We start from the raw sequence: 18,121 nt of genomic DNA, 5'->3' as shown, positions 1-18,121 counted from the left end.
TAAAATACCTCCCAGAGCACTTAGGGAATTATGCTTGGGGAGTCCTTCTTGGCAGCAGATAATAAATCAATCACAGTTCAGTGAAAATGCTGAGTTAGAATGGGATCACTCAGGTCAGGCTAAGATAGGAACTAGGGAGACTCTTTCTCTCCAAGCCCAAACTCAGAGACCTCTCTGTGGATTTAGGTTCTGGACTTAGAGTGACCAGTCATTCCAGAGTGCCTAGGACTGTACTGGTTTTAGCACTGAAAATCCTGCATCCTAAGAATCCTTCAGTCCCCAGCAAACAGGGGCAGAGCACGCCCCTGGTTCTGGTGCCTCTTTTCCCTTCCTCAGTAGCTTCTCTGCACAATGCAGGAGCCCTGTGTTTGCCACCAGGTTTATGTGTCACCACCCCGCCCCCCCCCCCCCCGACTCCCAGACATCTTCCCAGCATTACCTTGACAGCCAGTGTGCATCACAGCCAGTGAGAAGAGCCCAGGGCTCCTGTTTTTAACCCTAAAGGCTGAATTCTGACTCTTGCTTCTTGTGCTGCCCCAGCCCCTGTTCCCAAATACTAGAGAATGGAAGGGAAAAGGAGGGAGAGAAGTAGAGGAGCGCAGAAGAAGAGGGGGTGGGAAGGGAGGGGAGGGGAGGGGAGGGAGAAAAGGGGAGAATGGAAAGGGGAGGAAATGTACCTGAAGGAGGGAGACATTGGCAAGGCTGAGTCTGAAGAGGTAGTTCCTGTGAAAATAGAAATGAAGATAATAAGTCAAGCTGGCTCTGCAGCCATGTCCCTGAGTGAGGCTCCCACCCTGTGGGCTGCCAAGACTGGGGGCCAACTGCTGACAACTGAACCCCTGGAAGAACTTTGCCTCCATCAGCCTGTTTAATCTTCACAGCAACCCCCCAGACAGAAAAAGGCAACTCCGTTTACTTCCTCCAATGAGGAAGCAGGCTGGGTAAATGGTCCAGGTCACCAGGGTAGGTAAGTGAAGGAGTTGGGATTAAAACCCATGTTGGCGTATTCTCGAAGCCCGCAATGTCTTTGCTCTCCATCTGGCCAGGCAACCCAGGGAGGACCCTTCATCTCCTTTCCCAACCATGGAGCTCTTGCAGGGACCCAGATGGGCTATCTTCGTCCTTCTCTGCCAACCACCCTGACCCACTTCCCTTCCTCAACCAGGCCGGCCATATCTGCTGGCTCCACGCCTTGTGCCCCTGGCGTCCAATCTATGTCCTCATCTCCTGTAGTTCCTGCTGCAGTCCATGACTCTGGAGCTCACTTTTCCCTGGCCACCTCCCTGGACTACCTCAGGGCCCCTTCCCCTCATGGTCTAGCCAGCCCAGCACGGCCAGCCTTATCTTCCTCAAACACTGTTCTCATCCCATCAGCCTGCAGCTCAAAAACCGCAAATAAGGAAGCTGATGTCCACACAAAATCCTGTAAACAGATGTTTATAGCAATCTCATTGGTCATTGCCAAAACTAGGAAGCAACCAAGATTTTCTTCCGTAGACAAATGAATAAATCAGTTATGGTGCATCCAGACAGTGGAACAGAATTCAATGCTAAAAGGAAACGCGTGATCTAGCCATAAAAAGACATGGAGGAAATTGAACTGCCTATTACTAGCTAAACTAAAAGATACACACTGTATGATTCCAAATATAGAACATTCTGGAAAAGGCAAAACTATGGAGACAGTAAAAAGATCAGTGGGTTCCAGGGGTTCAAGGACAGAGGTGTTAAATAGCTAGAGCACAGGGGATTTTTAGGGCAGTGAAAAAACTCACTGTGTGTATGGTACCATAATGATGGATATACGTCACTATACATTTGCCCAGACCTATCGAATGTGTAGAACCAAGGGTGAACCATAACATAAACTATGGACTTGGGGTGATAATGACCTGTCAAAGTAGGCTGTAACACACATACCACTCTGGGGGGGGTAGTGATGGTGGGGGAGGCCATGCATGAGGGGGTAGAAAAGATAAGGGAAAATTTCTGTACCTTCCCATCAAGTTTTTGTGAACCTAAAACTATTCTAAGAAAAAATATTAAATAAAAAAAATCTTTAATAATATGGATGACAGCACTGGCATTACCCATCACTACTGAACACACATAGAGTCAGGCACCGCCGGCTCTGCTCTGCACAGCTCTGGAGCCACAGGCCACGACACGTGGCAGGACACACAAAAGTGACTGCAGGTCACAGAGCACATCCTGAGGCTGAGACAGGGAATTCCCTCTCAGCCACTGTCTGGGGGCCGGGAGCCTTCTGAGAGCCTAAGCATCCAAATTGTAAAATGGGGAAATGAATGTCTTTCTTACTTCACAGGGCCTCGGGCACAGGAGATGCATGTTAAAAAGCTTTATTAATGTCAAAAAAAGCAGATGTAAAGTGTTATTTTTCCCTAATGGTCTTTCTCTTCCTTCCTCCCTTCTTCCTTCCTTCCTTCCTTCCTTCCTCTCTCTTTCTCTCTCTCTTTCTCTCTTTCTTTCTTCCACCTTTGCATCCTGAAGCTTTTAAGAATAAGTGCTTTAGAAAGTTCTGGCCTACCTCATCTATGCTCAGAAGAGAGATGAGGGGAAAGACTGTGAACTGGGTCAGAATGAGGAGCAGCCCAGCTGGAGAATCAGGGGTCTGAGGAGGAGACACCTCAGGCTGGAGGACTTCTTTTCCCCAGCTCTGGCTCCAGGCCCAGGGCCCACTCAGCTTCTCTGCTGTCCTGGGGCTGGATGGACCTCACCAGGGACCTTGGTTCCAGGACTCTGAGATCCTCCCTCCCCTGCTTCATCCTTCCCTAAAACTTAGCCGCGCTTCCCCACCCCCACTCTCCTGGCCAAGGGACAGATGGGCTCCAGCTTATGGCTCCTCTCCAGCTGTCTGCTCAGGTAACACAGGCATCTGCTCACAGCTTTAAAAAATTAGGGGAAACATCGCATCAGTTTATTCACTTTTATCCCATCAAAAATCATTCATCACTACATTGCAGTCTGTTCTTCTGGGAGGTGGAGAACAGAGAGAAATCTCTGTAGTCTAACCTGCCCTAAATCCTCTATGGAATAAGGAGGGGTGTAAGGAATAAAAAATTTCCTTGGCCTCAATTCTAGAGGCCCAGGGGTTCAGAAAGAAGGGGGGAGGGAGGGGAATGTCATGCAGGAGGGAAGGAAGAAGGAAAATGACCTAGACAAAGGGAGAAGAAAAGAAGCTGGGACCCGCTTCATTTGCTGTAAGGGGTGAAAGGCACCAAGACCCTGCTTGGTTTTCCCTTGTTCATCTGAGAGCAGAGCCAGGCTGAACCCAGGAAAAGGTAAGCAGCCACCTGCATGGGTAGCCCCCAGGTAGATCCAGAAAAGCAGCAGGACCACAGGCAGGTGGCTAACCTGAGTTTCACGTTCCTGCTCCAGAAAATGCAGATAATCACAGAACCTATTTCCCGGGAAATTGTGAAGATTAGATGATTTATTACAGGCCTGACGGGCTACATTTACTACATGTTTTAGATGTTTTACTACATACTTGGCACATAAGATAATGCCTGGCACACGGCAAGCGCAGAGTGAATGGCAGCTTTCAGAATGCTTCCAAGGGTTCAGAGCAGATTTTTAAAAGTAAAACTGGTAGAATCTGAGTAAGATGGAAGGATGGGCTCAATGTCAGCTTCCTAATGGTAATGTATGACATTAAGCAAGATGTTACATGGGGGAAACTGGGTGAAGGGTCATGGTATGGACGGGATATCTCGGTATTATTTCTTTCAACAATGATTCTTTTTGCTGGGAAAATAAAGTCCACACTCATGTACTTGCATATGTATAGATTATAACCTCTGGGAGGACATGCCTCCAAGGAGGGGCCTTTCTTGGAGTGGGTGGGGTCCTGATTTTCACTGTTTTAACTTTTGAATGTTATGCTATATTACTGATACAAAATAATTTGTTACTTTAAAAATCAAAAAAATGAGGCTTCCCTGGTGGCGAAAGGGTTAAGACACAACCTATGAAGCTATCTGCAGCCACTGCAGCACGAGTTCAATTCCCGGCCAGCCAGGGAGCAACCCACATGGCACAGCAGACCACTCTTGACTCGCCCACTGCTGCCCTCAGCAGTGTACTTTGGTCAATCTGCCTGTTCCGTTCCCCACTCTGTCTCTGGTGAGTCCTCTCACCCTCCGCGCCTCTGGCCTGTACCCCAGCTCTTGTATGCATAAATAAATACATCTTTTTAAAAAATAAAAATATAAATTGAAAAAATACAATGCTTTTAGGCCCACTTCATAAGAGCCTTGTGATGTTGGCAACACAGAGACTATAACTCAGACTTTACAGGAAACTGAGGCTCAGAGGTCCAGATCACTTAGGATCAGCTCATCCAGTCTGAGTCCAGAGTTCTGTTCTTGACATGCCTTTTTTTTTCTTATACTACCAGTGAGGGAGTGTGGATACTCAGGAAAGCCCAGAGGTCAGATGGTCAGTTATACAGCATAACCTGGAGGTGTCCACCACAGGGGCCCCCTGCCCGCCCTGCAGACCCACTGAGCCAGAAGCTCTGGGGTGAAGTGTCTGAAAAACACCAGTGTACTTCCAGATGACAACAGGACTGGCAGAAAAAACTCTAGCTGCTTTGAGGAGACTTTGTCCCCATCCTCTTGTCATCCTGCTACATGATTGTGGGAGTCGCCTTCTCCTCCCTGCCTTTTCATGTTTAAACCAAGGACAGTTGGGTTAGACCAGCGATTTCCAGACCTGGCTGTGCCTCACCCCCAGCATTTCTGATTCGGCAGGTCTGGGTAGAGCCCAAGAACCTGCATTTCTAACAAGCTCCCAGGTGCTACTGGTTCAGGCACCACTTTTTGAGATTCTCTGAAGACTGCTTCTAAGTTTCCTTTCTTACCAGTGTTGACAGTCTATGGTTTTATGAGAATGATTTCCTCTTAGTCGACCCGGTAAGGTGTCCACAAGAACTCCCTGGAGTGTAAGATCTGTTGAATTAACATCTGAGCAGTGGGGCCAACAGAGAAGGCAACAAGGAAGAGAAGCACACAGTGCGCGGTGTCCTGGGTGCAGGTGAGCATCTGGCCAGCAGGGGGCCCCTGGGCACTTTGTCTGCATGGAGCTCTCAGGAACTGGCAGATCCAGGAAGCTTAGGAGGGACTGGGGTAGGAGGTGGCCAGCAGGCATTGCTGCTCTTAGTATCTGCTAGCCACTGAGCTATTGACTTGCTGAGATACGGCGACCTAAAAGTCACTCGCCTGCTCTAACCCCTGCTTCCTTCTGTGGAGGACATTCAGAGAGAGGACCTAGCAGAGAGGAACAGGGCCCAAGATAAAGGTCTATCCAGTGGGTTCATCGCCAATATTACCTCCACCCAATTCTGAGCACCGTGTTTCTGGTCCCAACCCTCCTGCACGTCATTACCTGGCTCCCACGATGAGCTGGTTCCTGGAGGGATCAAGAGCGAGCTGGGAGAAATCTCGGGCTCCGGGGTAGGTGAAGTTAGAGACCCACGGCTTCAGGTCTGGTAGAGGGAGAGGCAACCACTTGGTTACTGTTAGACCCAGGACTCCCAGCTGCACCAACCTGGGACTGGAGGAGTCAAGGTGAAGTCAGGGTGTAGTGTGGTAGGGGGACTCAGGGGACCTGGGTGACCCTGCCTACCTCTGTGAGCAGCCAGCTGGGAGACAGTGAATGGGGGTGTTATCGCTTCTTGTTATGTGCCCCAGTTCAGAGAACTCCATCCCCTCTCGACCCCACCAGCCACCCAAAGGGAAACCTGTAATCACTGTGACAACCCCAGAGCTTCAATGGCCAGTTCTATATTTGAAATCCATCCCCTTCTTGTCCTCTCTGCACCATCATTTCTTGCCTGGACTGGTGCCAACAGCCTTTGAATTGGCCTGTCTCCCATTCCTGCCCCTCTAGTCCCTTTTCCATAAGGCAACCCAAGTGATCTTTCTAAAATACAGATCTGATTATGTCACTCTCCAGCTCTTTAATAGTTCCCAGTTGCCAATAGGAAAAGTCCCAACTCCTGTGTAGGTCCTCAGATTCTGGCCCCACTGTCAAGTAGAATGCCTGGCACATTAATGATCTTGTGATCATCAACTGAAATAATGATGCTTCATTTATCACATTCCCCCTCAAATCCTCACCCCACCCACTCTAAACTAGACACTGCACATCACTAAACTAGGACTGGAACATTGCAGGAGCCTGCAAACCTTTGCACTTCTGTTCTCTCTCATCCCCATCCTGCCACCTTCAAGAAGGCTCCCCTGACTCCCCAGAGTCAGGAGAAAGTGTTCCCATAGTTCCCTCTAACTGACTGCCATCAGAGCCACCATTATACTGTTTGGGGAACAGGGAAGACCTTGCTTCTTCCCTCTCCAGGGCCCACCACACCTGGCAATGTTTGAATAAATATAGGAATAACCCTCAACTCTCTCTGTACAAGAGAATCAGGTTTTTGGACAAGGTTCCACAAGGCAGGAGAAACAGAGGTGGGTGGTTATTGTCCAAATCTGTGTCTCTAAGGAAGGATCTTACAGCCAAAATCAAAACCTTTCATGGGGATTAAGCAGTAGAACAGCAGAAAGCCCTCTGATGGGTGTGGCAATGGTCTGGGGAGGGCACCCTCAGAAGAAGTGATCAGCTGATTTTTTCTCTCCCTCTGGAGACCTTCTCCCATCTTTGTCCACAGCCCCTTAATAGTGCTCACTCCCTCGACTTCTGTCTCATGGATGGGAGGAAATTGGTAGCAATTATAGAGAGCTATGGGGCAAAGGAACTTTCATACTGATAGGGTTAAAGATGAGGGGGGTACTGAGGTCCTGTGCTTCCTCCCTATAGTACATTAGCAACTGGCTCTGAGTCATGGGGGCTGGGGGGAGATGGAGAGAGAGAGAGAGAGACTGTGTGTTGTAATCCAAGGGAAATAAATCATCACTCATTATCCCTCCACTACAGAGTAAAAGCAGCCCTTCATTTCTGCACGACAGGCAAACACTTAATCGCTCCCTGGAGAACTGAAAGTTTTGTGAGTTGGATGTTTTTCAGAAAATTGTGATATGCATGATTTAAAAAAAAAAGGAATTCTGCAGCAAAATGAAGCAAGTCCTTTGGGGTTGCCTCTGCCCCTGGCAGATAACCATGGATTGGCAAGAATTGTCTTGTAGTTGCAGGGGTATTTGGGCAACATAGGTATAAAGGGAGGATCTGGAGTGGGGCAGGTTGTGTTTTTAGCTGACTTCAGGGCCACTCTCAAAAATCCTGGTTGAATATTATTCTATCTTAGAGACTAAGCCAAGGGTCCTCCTCCTCCAGGAAGTCTTCCTGGATTATAAATTTGTCACCCTGACCTTACTTTGTTCCACATTCTCTCAACTCTCTCTGTTCCTCCACATTGCATGTTATTGTCACTCAGAATGTGCTCAAGTCTGCTTTCTGTGTGTGTGTGGGGGGGGTTGTGGGTAGGTAGGTGAGGGATGAGTTTCTTGTCCCCATCACAGTGGGTGTTCCCCAACTGTAGCAACCAGGTCACATTTTAATTCCCTCTTTCCTTTCCAACAGGGGCATTTCAAATGTGGGCAACTGAACAGGGGACAAGGATGCAGCAAAGCAGGAAAAACTCCACTGAGGACTTCTTAGCTCAGTCTTCACTCAGTCCCTTTCTTGGAGAGGAAGGGAGAGGGAGGGAAAGCAGAGTAGGTGAAGGGACAATAGGGACTTGGGGATGAGGGAGTGGAGGGTGATGGCCCCTCCCAGTTTGTGTGACTGACAGGGCCAGGGGGAAGAGGTGAGTGGGGGTGAGACTCAGGCAAGCTAGAGGGGGAGAGACTCTGAGGGGTGAGGCATAGTGATCTTAGGGAAGCCTTCTTGGGAGGGAGCCAGCTTCCTCTTATTAAACAGGCAAATAGGACCAGAGGGAAGGCTGTCTTTAAAACACCAAGCACGTTCTGAGCACCGTGTGCAGCGAAGGCTTTGGATGGCGACTTTAAGAGAAAAATGACATTCTCCATGACGCGCCTGTGATTTTAATTATAGTCAATTCAATTACCCACTTTGTGGATTAACCACTGCCAGTGTTAACTCCATACTGCCTTCTCCCTGACACCTAGAAAGGCCATGCTGTGGCAAAAGGAATGATGTGCGGGCCAAAGAGAAACACAGGTGGGCCCTCCTTAAAAGACACTCACAGGAGAAAATTTAACCTTACAAAACAGGAAACTGTCAGATTATGCAACCACCAGCTCCTCTAGGGTACAGAGGGTTTTTTCACAGATCGGTTAGGTGTCAGGGGAAAGGGGAATGCACAGCTACATGTAGGTTAGAAGCCTATAGATAAGTGAGAAATTTAATGCAATATTTGAGGGGCTCCTGGAAGCTGGGGGTCAGTGCTCAGTTGGATCGTGAAAACTTCTTGTCACCCAGAACTCTGTCAGTCTCCCAGAGATAACCGAAGCCCTCGTGTGTGCTCCGTGGTGCCAAAGGGTGTGGGGAGATCAGAGGACTCATCTAGATCTGTGACCAGTGGCACTGGGGGACCAAAGGGAGTGACATTTAAGGAACAAGAGAGGCGTGAGTGCTCGAAAGAAACTCTTTCCTACTTGAGTCCCACAGTGTCCATCTCTGTGACAGGGGTCCATGAGGTCCAATAAAAGTTTGGAGAAAGGGGGCCTCCCTGGTGGTCTAGGGGTTAAATCTCAGCACCATCATCGCTAAGGCCTGAGTTCGAGCCCTGGCCAGGGAGGAGACCCACATATAGCTCAGCAGACCTCTCCTGTCTCGCCCGCTGCTCCCCTCAGCAGTGTATTTCAGTCAGTCTGCCTGTTCTGCTCCCCACTCTGTCTCTGGTGGATCCTCTTACCCCCTGCACCTCTGGCCTACTCCCCAGTTCTACAAAATAATAAAAAAAAAATCTACTAAACTCATTAAAAAATATAAGAGTTTGAAGAAAGGATAGGAAGCCCCAAATTGTCAGAAGGGTGGGGGATGGGGCAAGTGGAGGCAGGGAGGGGGCTAGGGAGGAAAAAGAGATGATGATGTTGATTTAGGATGACAGACCACCTCCACTTGCCAGAGGTGAGGGGGATTCCTTAGTCACACTACATCAACCACCTATGTGAATCTGAGCTTCATGTCTTTACTCTGCGCGCCATGTCTTTACTGAGAGAGGGTAGGATCGGAAGTCATTCAAACAGTTCACATCTGAAAAGTGGTATGAAGGGACCCAGGCACTCAAGGAACACATCTCTTACCTCTCCAAAGACCTCCCTGCCCCCAATTTGTTTCAGCACAGACCAAGCTGGCTGGGGGACAGAGAATGCCTGCCTTTCTTCCACTAGTCCCTGTCCCCAGGATCAGCCAGGCCAGAAGCACCCTGGCCAATCCCAAGAGGAAATGTTTCATTAGGAGCTGCCACAGGGGCCCCCGAGAGAGAGCAGACCTCAGAATCCTGCTCCTCTGTCCGCCACTTGGTCCTTTCCTTCAGTGATAGCCACCAGCTCTCTGGGAGTCATCAGAAGTCTGAGGGTGTGCGCTCATTTTGTAAGCTTAAGGACATTGCTAATTTACTTTAATCCACTTAAGGCTTCAAAGCCTTGGATCCCAGCTCAAAACAGACAGCACCAAGAAGACAGCTGGAAACCCTCCTCCCTGAGAAGGGAGTCAGTCTGCAGCTGGGAATCCTACATCTCTAAAAGGCCCTCAGCCTCCCCACCTCCCAGTCCCCAACTCCTATTCATACTACTATTCCCACTCCTCAAATCTCATGCCAGTCTCAGACTCCTGGATTTCTTCTACTGCTCTGGTTTTCATTTTGCCCTTCCCCACTTGTTGTATGGAATCCCAGAACACTGGCTCCACACAGGGCACCAGAGGCTGGAGCACTCTCACTCTGCCCTGGGAAGTGGGTGGAGCACTGAATGGGAGTCAGGAGACTGATGCTGAGGCCTGGCTCTGACAAGTCTTTCAACCTCTAGTCTTGTTCCAATTTGTAAAAGGAGGTGATAGACCCTGCCTTGCCTCCCTACCAGGGTGATGAAGAAGAGGAAATTATGACAGTTTTTATTAGACTTACTAATCTGGAGACATCTGAGGCTATATCTGCAGGTCCCAGTGTGGGTTGCCATGGAGCTGATGGATCAGTGTGATCTTAACACCACCAATGATCCCCAAAATTGGCTAAAGGATAATGGGAAAACCTCATGGATGTCCTAGTGTCTGTGTTCTCTTTTGTTTTAGATGATCATCAAATGTATATACTAATGTTGGAAATCTTCGTGAGACCTTAAGAAACCTCAGAATCTGGACCTCCTCGGTGGCGCATCGGTTGAGCGCTGGGTTGCGAAGCTGCCTGCAGCCTCTGCAGCGCTTGTTCGATCCCTGGCCACCGGAGGAGGGTCCCACATGGCGCTCAGACCTCTCCTGCCTCCCGCTGCTCCCCTCAGCAGTGTACTTCGGTCCTTCTGCCTGCTCTGCTCCCCGCTCTGGCTCTGGTGAATTCTCTCACCCTCCCGCGCTTCTGACTGTACCCAGTGCTTGTATAAATAAATAAAAATAAATCTTTAAAAACAAAAAAAATCTTCATTTAAAAAAAAAAAAAGAAAAAAAGAAACCTCAGAATCTGTTCAGCAATTCCCAAATCCCAATTTGGAAAATGCTTTAGTAGGACATTCTCATGTCTTCCTTTAACAGATAAGAGTTATTGGTTACTTCCCTGGGGGGTTCCCAGGACCCCCAAATGGGCATGCTTGTAGCTATTTAGAGCAGAAGGAAGTGTTCCAGACCTCTCCAGGCACTCTTCCTAATAAGTGAGTCATCTTCATTCTTTCTCTGAGGAAAGCCAAGAAATAGAGTTCATGCTTTCAAGAGAGCTAGAGCTGAGCCTACTACCAAACCTTGGTCAGCACACCCAGAACATCTATTACCTAGATGCAAAGTAATCCCAGAGAGAGACCCTTGCCTCCCCCAGGCATACAAGAATGAGGGGCCTAAATAAACTGTCTGGAGACTAAAATCAGACCCCTCCAGCCCATGGCTTCCCATCCTTTTTACATCTCTCTCAAGTCTGCATACCCTATAGAAACTGAACATCCCAGGACTTCCAAAAGCCAGAGAGGTTCCACTGAAATCCAACCTCAGACCTTCAAGACATAGTCATTGCAAAAAAAGGGATGGAGTAGGAAGCAGCTCTCACCTGCAAAGGCCACGGTGGGGTGTTCCCTCAGGGTGCACAGCTGCTGCTCACTGCTGGGCTCACTGAGGACATCCTGGGAGCTGGTGAGGTGCAGTACCAGCAGTGTGAGGCTGGGTGGCAACAGGATGACAGCCAGGGGTCCCAGGAACACCATGTTGGGCCCCTCTACAATCCCAGTTCCAGGAGGCAGGTTGGGAGAAGATCTGCAATACAAACACTCAATCTCACCACACGTTCCCTCAGCAATGCCCATTTGTCCCAATTTTCTCGTGATTGTCAGTGGCCCCATGGGTTTGATTTGTTTGTTTAAAAACATATTTTAAAAATTACATTATTTAGTGCTTACTCTGCTCTAGTAATGCAGAGTTATAGATCATATCTTGAAAGCTAATTTCCCTTGTAATGGTACTCTGGACAAAACTGACAAATTATAGAACTTTTTCTATTATGATCTCAAATGACTCAAAATTAGTTTTAATGACAAAGGTGGTATCTAAAAGATTTTAATAAGTGGAGCTAGGACATGTGGTTAGCCATTCGTAAAAAGGTACATTTGGATCCATAAATCACACCTAATACTAGATTTAAATGTTAAGATCAAAACCATAAATATACTAGAAGAAAATGTGGGCATACTTTTTTTGTAAACTTGGAGTGAACCATGACTCAAAATGCAGAAGCTACCAAAGAAAAGATTGACAAATTTAAGTAGGTAAAAAAATCACAAACTACTGTATTCCCCCCTCTTTTCTCCAAGTACATGTACACACACACACACACACACACACACACATACACCCCAACCCATTAATCAAAATCAGAAGGTAAGGGAAAGACTGGGAAAAAATATTTGTAATTCACATCACAGGCAAAGGATTAATATTTCTAATATATAAAGATCTCCTGGGAATTAAGAAGAAAATGACCAACAATACAGTAGAAAAAGGAGCAAAAATAAAACACAAGCAGGGCTTAAAAATATGAATAAATATGTTACATTTTGACTTGTAACAAGAGAAGCAGAAATGAAAAATTGGATTGCAATATCACTGTTCATGTATTAGCTCAGCAAAAATCCTAGTTAGATGATACACTCTTGGTAAGACTGGGCAAAGGACACTGTCATATACTGCAGGTGTGTATGCAAAATGGTACAACTCTGTGAAGAAGAAACTGGCAGCATCTGGGAAAACCACAGAAGCATTTACCCTTTGACCTAATTTTGGGGAATCTAGATCAGTACTACTCAAAATGTGGTCCATTGCCAAACCCTAAAGTATGAGGATTCCTTAGTAAAGTAAATGCAGAAAATTGAAAGCAAGAGTTTAAAAATCTTTATAGAAATTTGACAGTAATTTTCATGTCTCCTGAATCTAATAAAATATTTGGGCTTGTATTTTGCAGCATTTTTTTTTCAATTCACTTTTCTAGTAATTCGCTCTTACTGAATTTTACAAAAGTATCCATCTGCAAAAGATTGTAAATTGAAAAGTAAAACCTGCTTCTTTATCACAGACAGTTAAAAAGCAAAAATAAGACTACAGAGGCATCAGCATGTGTGCAAAGTGACTTATGCATAAGATTACTCCTTGTGGCATTTTTTTTTGAAATAACAGAAGATATGAAACAACCAAATGTCTAGCAACATGCAACTGCTTAAGTCAGCTATGGTATATCTTTGTAATGGAATATTATGGAGTTCTAGAAAAGAATGGGGATTTACTCTAGATTTTGACATGGAGAATTTCTAGTTACATTAAGTGAGAAAAGCAAAGTATAGAATAATTTAACAGCATGCTACCTTTTGTGTAAAAAAGATAGTAGAAATAAGAACGCATATTTATATATATTTGAATTAGCATTAATGCACACTGGAAAACTAAATCAAAAACTAATTTTTACGATTTATTTATTTATGCACACAAGAGCTGGGGTAAAGGCCAGAGATGCGGGGCGGGGGCGGGGGGTGAAAGGATTCACCAGAGACAGGCAGACTGACTGAAATACACTGCTGAGGGGAGCAGTGGGTGATCCAGAAGAGGTCTGCCATGCCATGTGGGTAGCTCCCTGGCAGGCCGGGGATCGAACTTGTGCTGCAGAGGCTGCGGATTGTTTCATAGTGCAGTGCTGAGCCCCTTGCGCCACCAGGGAGGCCCCTCCCCCCAAAAAAAACCTAATTTTTAAAGAACAGCTACCAATAAGTAGCAAAACAGTCCCTGGTGCCCGTCACCTCTTTCCCTGCCACTGAGGCAACCTGAGGTCAAATCCCAGGTCTTCTCCTTACCATCTGTGTGACTCTGGGAAATATACCTAACCTCTCCTGGCCTTAGTTTCCCAATGGGGAGCGAGAATAACAATATCGACTTCCTCAGTAGTTGTAAGGATTACAGGAGTTATTATCTTTGAAGGCTGAGATCAGTGCCTGGCACAGCCTGCTGTCCTGGTGTGAGTTATTCAGGCATCCTGGAGGGAGAGGGCCAGAGGAGAGAGGAATTTCCTCTGCCCTTTCACATTATGCTTTCTATTTGTCTCCCTCTTACCCTCTGTCTCCTTCCTGGCTCTGTATACTGGCAGTGTGTGTGTGTGTGTTGGGGGGGGGCCTCCTTTCCTCATTTGCCCAATGTGTTTGGAGGGCACTAACAGGAGATGGGAGCAGAGGAAGGAGGAAGGACATATCAGAAGGAGCTGCGCATCTCTCCACAGGTCAGCGGTCTTGCGCTGACCTCTGCTCCAGGTTTCAGGAATTGGGTGTGCCCTCCTTCTCTTTAGGCTAGGGGTGGTACTGCCCCACCCTTCACACTACCAGCCCAAGGCACTACACTGAGAGTTATATCATGTGGTTCCCAACCTCTTTCCACACCTTTGTAAACAGTTCTTTTCTTAAACTGCCCTCACAATTCCCAATTTGAGTGTGCTGTCTTGTCTTTTTCCCAGGGGTGGGGGGACCCTGACTGAGGTAACATCTATTTGGGTCTATTCAATGCAAATATCATCTCTTTTGACACTACCTGGGGTTCTTCCTCTAACATCCCCTCAAGACATCTAAGATGGTAGCACAGTGGCCCTGCCACATTATTCCCCTCCCCCGCATGCCTCTTTCTCTGGTCCTCACCCCACGTCTGACTAACACCCCCAAGCCCGAGGTCTGACCCTCCTCTGACCCTCCGTGTGACCAGATCCTCCTCTGACCCTCCGTGTGACCAGAGAGCACATCCTGGGTTTCCTCCCCTCCTCAGGCCCAGAGTGCAAAGCACCTAAGTCTGCTGCAGAAGTTCCAGTCACATGAAGGATTTTATATAAATATGTCCTCAAGGTCCCTCCTGAATCAATAATTGCAAATTAATGGCACTTTGTTCTGCTGGGCCCCAACACAGCATGCTTGCTGTTTGAGTGGGGCGGGAAGGGCTGAGGCATGACCTGGATTTGAGATTTCCTCTGATCCGGCCACCTCCCCTTCAAGGAGGGAGGACAGGGTAGGGAAGAAAGAGCAAGAGCTGTGAGTAGAAGGATGTGTGCACAGCACACAGACCATCACCCAGAGCTAGAGACTGAGCACTAATCAGGGAGGAGACAGGAAAAGCCTTTTCCAGAAGAGTGGTCCAATCCTTGGGAGGAGGGTGGCCAAGGTGCTGACTCCAGGAGTCCCAGAGGGGCTCTTGCACAGCCTGTTGAACCATCTACTTCCAGGGCCTCTTTTGCTCTTGGCAAAAGAGCCAGTAGGCCCTAAGAGGGAAGCAGGGCCATGAGGGATGGGGCTGGAGTGTGGTGTGCTGGTGATCAAGGACTTGCAGCTTTACAAATTTCAGCTGATCAAGAAGTACCATATGGAACAAAGGGGAATGATGGTCAATCCCCACAGGCTCTAATTTCTTGAGCAGAGTTCTAGACACCTGATTGGGTGAGGGAGGGAAGTGGTTTCCCAATTCTTAAGAGCTCCACATCTTTGCAAATGGTCTCTCCTCCTTGCCTAGGTGAAAGGGACAGGCACCAGCAGCCCCTTCTCCCCACCCCACCATAGATGCCCGCACCAAGGATAGTTGCATGATCAAAACAGACCAATCAGATGCTCCCTCATGGACATTTGGGGATATGATCCTCCCAACCCCAAGGCCAGTCAGTAGTGAACCCTAAACAGGTAATATGGGCCAGTGGGTGGCCATCTGCCATGTGGCTAGGCAAGGAGTAGAACACTATCAAGACAGACAGTGACGAGAATAGCAGACTCTGGGAGGCTGACAGTATTCCATTTCCGGTTCTAGCCCTTTCCTCAGGTCTGACCACATTCTACTTCAATGAACCCCACGTCTCCATCCTCATAACTCAGCTCCCCTGTAGTTTACCTAAGCCAGCTGAAGTGCTGTCAGGCAGGAACAGGCTGTGGGGTAAGGCCCCCACAGCACCCCATCTTACCTTCAGTCCTCCTAAGGAGCCTTTGCACATGCCGGGGGAGGGCAACACCCCGGCTCAACACCCTAGCCTTCCAGACCATGGTGCCATTGAGATGTGAGGATGCTGTGAAAGGAGCTAGCCGGGAGCCCTCTAAGAGGATTTTCCCTCTTCCTCCTGGCCTTGGTTAGGATGGACAGAGTTACATTAACCCTCTGCAGCTGTTAGTGACCTGTAACCACACAATAAAGATTAAGGTGCAGAAAGACACATGGAAGGTGGGATGTTGATGGCAGATCAACATGGACTCTTGCCCATGATCCACCATCACACTTCTGTGCCTCTGATCCCTTACCTGTAAAATGGGGAGGATACTAACATCTACTTCAAAGAGTTGTTGCAAAGATTAAATGAGCTATTTTGTATGGCAGGGTTAGAAGAGCACTTGCCACAAAGTAAGCACTGGATGAGTATTGGCTATTACTATTACTGTTGTTGAATAGTTCTCTCCTGACTTGTTTAAGCCCTTTCTTTTCAGGTCTCAGTTATTAGCCAAGCACCATTCCGATGCTGTACAGCTTCATTTCTCACACTTGTGGCCAAATACTCCTAAAACAAAGAGGAATTTTTATTTCAAATATATTTGCCTGATCTCATGTTAAAATAATCCCAGAATTTCTTCCCTGGCAATCTGATCTTCCTGGGGGTAGTGGAGTTTCCACAGAAAATTCAGAGCTTGGAAGATTGCCAGACCTGGGTGCAAAACTTTATTTCATCACCAGTAAGATAAGGTTAACAGTTCCTTGCCTCCAAAGGAATGCTCGTAAAGCACCCAGAATTGAGCCTTGCACAGCGTAGGCCTTTTATGAAATACATTTGTTTTCAAAGCAGTCAACTAGTTACCTCAGTGTTCATGTGTTCCCAGGTTCATGTGTTCTTTCGTTTATACAATATTTCACCTGAACCTGCACTAGTCTCTATGTGTGCAGAGTCCTGGAGAAATGGAGCTGGTGGGGGAGGGGAGGCCCATATGACCCAAGTATGGTCCTGCCGCCATGGAGCTTATAGTCTAATGGTGCAGAGGAGGCGCTCCCCCCAAGGAACTAGCTAGCACTGGACAGAGACAGTGACCGGGGGCTGGGACAGGTGGGTAATGGGGCACAGAAAGCCTGGGCTTCACCCTGCCTCGGGGCTGCCTATCACAGCATGGTGACAGGGTACTTAGGCGTGGGAGAAAGGGAGACACGACACCAGTTGACTGCTATTTTGGGAAACCCTTAGTGATGAGGAAAGCATTTTCCCAAATCGTGGGCCAGAACTCCTCTTGCATTCTTTCCCACTGCTGCCCCAATTCCCTGTGGGTCTCAGATATGGGGTCATGCCTGAAGGCGTGTGAATGCATGTGCATATATGTGAGGAAAAATCACACCCGCAGGAACCCCAGAGGACACTTGCTTTCCAGGGAATTTCTCCAGGCTCATTTTCTCAGCACAGATAGTGAGAAAGATTCGATGAGACCGTGGGAGGGGATGAGACTGCTAAGTGAGAGCGAAGGAGAGTGTGAGAAGGGCAGAGGGCCAAGGCCACAGCCCGCGAAGGCCCACAGTTAAAGAGGGAACTTTACCCTTCTCTCTGGGGCAAACGAAGGATGTGGGAGGCGGGGTACAGTGTGTGTGCATGTGTGAGCTGAATCCCCCTTCCCCAGAGTCCAGAGTGGCCTCCCGACAGGCTCTCCCTGCACAGCTGTGGCCTCCCAAGCCCTGGCCAGAAAGCTGACATCTCAGACCTTCCTTCAGTGGGTAGAAGCAGATCTGCTGCACCGAGGACCATCAGATGAGTCATCATTCCACTCAGTATGTGGCTGAATGAGGGCCCCCAACCCTTGCAGTTTACAGTCGACAGTTCTACCAAGGAGGCGGAAGTGTGAATAGAAGATGAACAGTAAGCAGGCTGTGAGGTCAGAAGAGAGACACAGGACGTCCTGGAAAAGGGATAGGAGAATGACAGTGGGCTGGAGGTCTCAGATGATACCTTACGTGCAAGCAGAAGGACCTTGAAGGAAAGAAGGGCAGAGCTTCTGCAGCCACCAGAGGGGAAGAGCATTCCAGACTGATGGAGCGGCAAATGGCACAGGCAGACTTGGCTCTCGACCAGCCTCACATTATCCAGCCAGCCTGCAGAAACAGGCAGAGGGGAGTGTAGGGCGATGAGTCTGGAAATGAAGACTGAGCCCAAGTCATAGGGAAGTCAAAGTCTCCCTCAGCTGAAAGGACTTGACAATTTGGGGCCAGTGGAGGATGTGGTCGTATCGGTGCTTCCAGAAGTTAGATGGCAGTGGGCACTAGGAGAAATGGGTTAACACTGACACCTGTTCGTAGGATAAACTCAGAATTGGAATTGGGTGCCCTGCCTGGTAACAGCCCTTCCTCTAAGAGAACCCTATCCCACACCCTGAGCACGAGCACAGCTGGGTCTCAGCCCTCACTTGCACCCCACAGAGGACACACCAGCCAAATTGCAGAATGTGGTCCTGGATGGAAGCAAGGA

General features: G+C 48.1%; 1 protein-coding gene across 2 annotated transcripts in view; it reads right to left on the bottom strand.

The window, feature by feature from the left end:
• Positions 1-18,121, bottom strand: part of SEMA5B (semaphorin 5B) — a 114,650-nt gene that overhangs the window by 23,004 nt on the left and 73,525 nt on the right. The window contains exons 2-4 of one of the 2 annotated variants that reach the window (XM_037525437.2): positions 11,189-11,391; positions 5,410-5,509; positions 678-723 (exon numbers count right to left, since the gene is read on the bottom strand). In XM_037525437.2, coding sequence (XP_037381334.1) covers positions 678-723; positions 5,410-5,509; positions 11,189-11,342 — 300 coding nt within the window. In that variant the 5' untranslated portion in view covers positions 11,343-11,391. Of the gene's footprint in view, positions 1-677; positions 724-5,409; positions 5,510-11,188; positions 11,392-18,121 lie in introns of those variants that run through there. The other variant, XM_037525435.2, reaches the window with a different exon arrangement.

The sequence above is a fragment of the Talpa occidentalis genome, unplaced genomic scaffold (genome assembly GCF_014898055.3).
Source record: "Talpa occidentalis isolate TD23 unplaced genomic scaffold, MPIMG_talOcc4v2.1 talOcc4.4, whole genome shotgun sequence".
In the NCBI taxonomy this organism is placed as follows: Eukaryota; Metazoa; Chordata; class Mammalia; order Eulipotyphla; family Talpidae; genus Talpa; species Talpa occidentalis.
The sequence above is the reverse complement of the archived record's forward strand: the minus strand, read 5'-3'. Positions and strand labels throughout refer to the sequence as shown.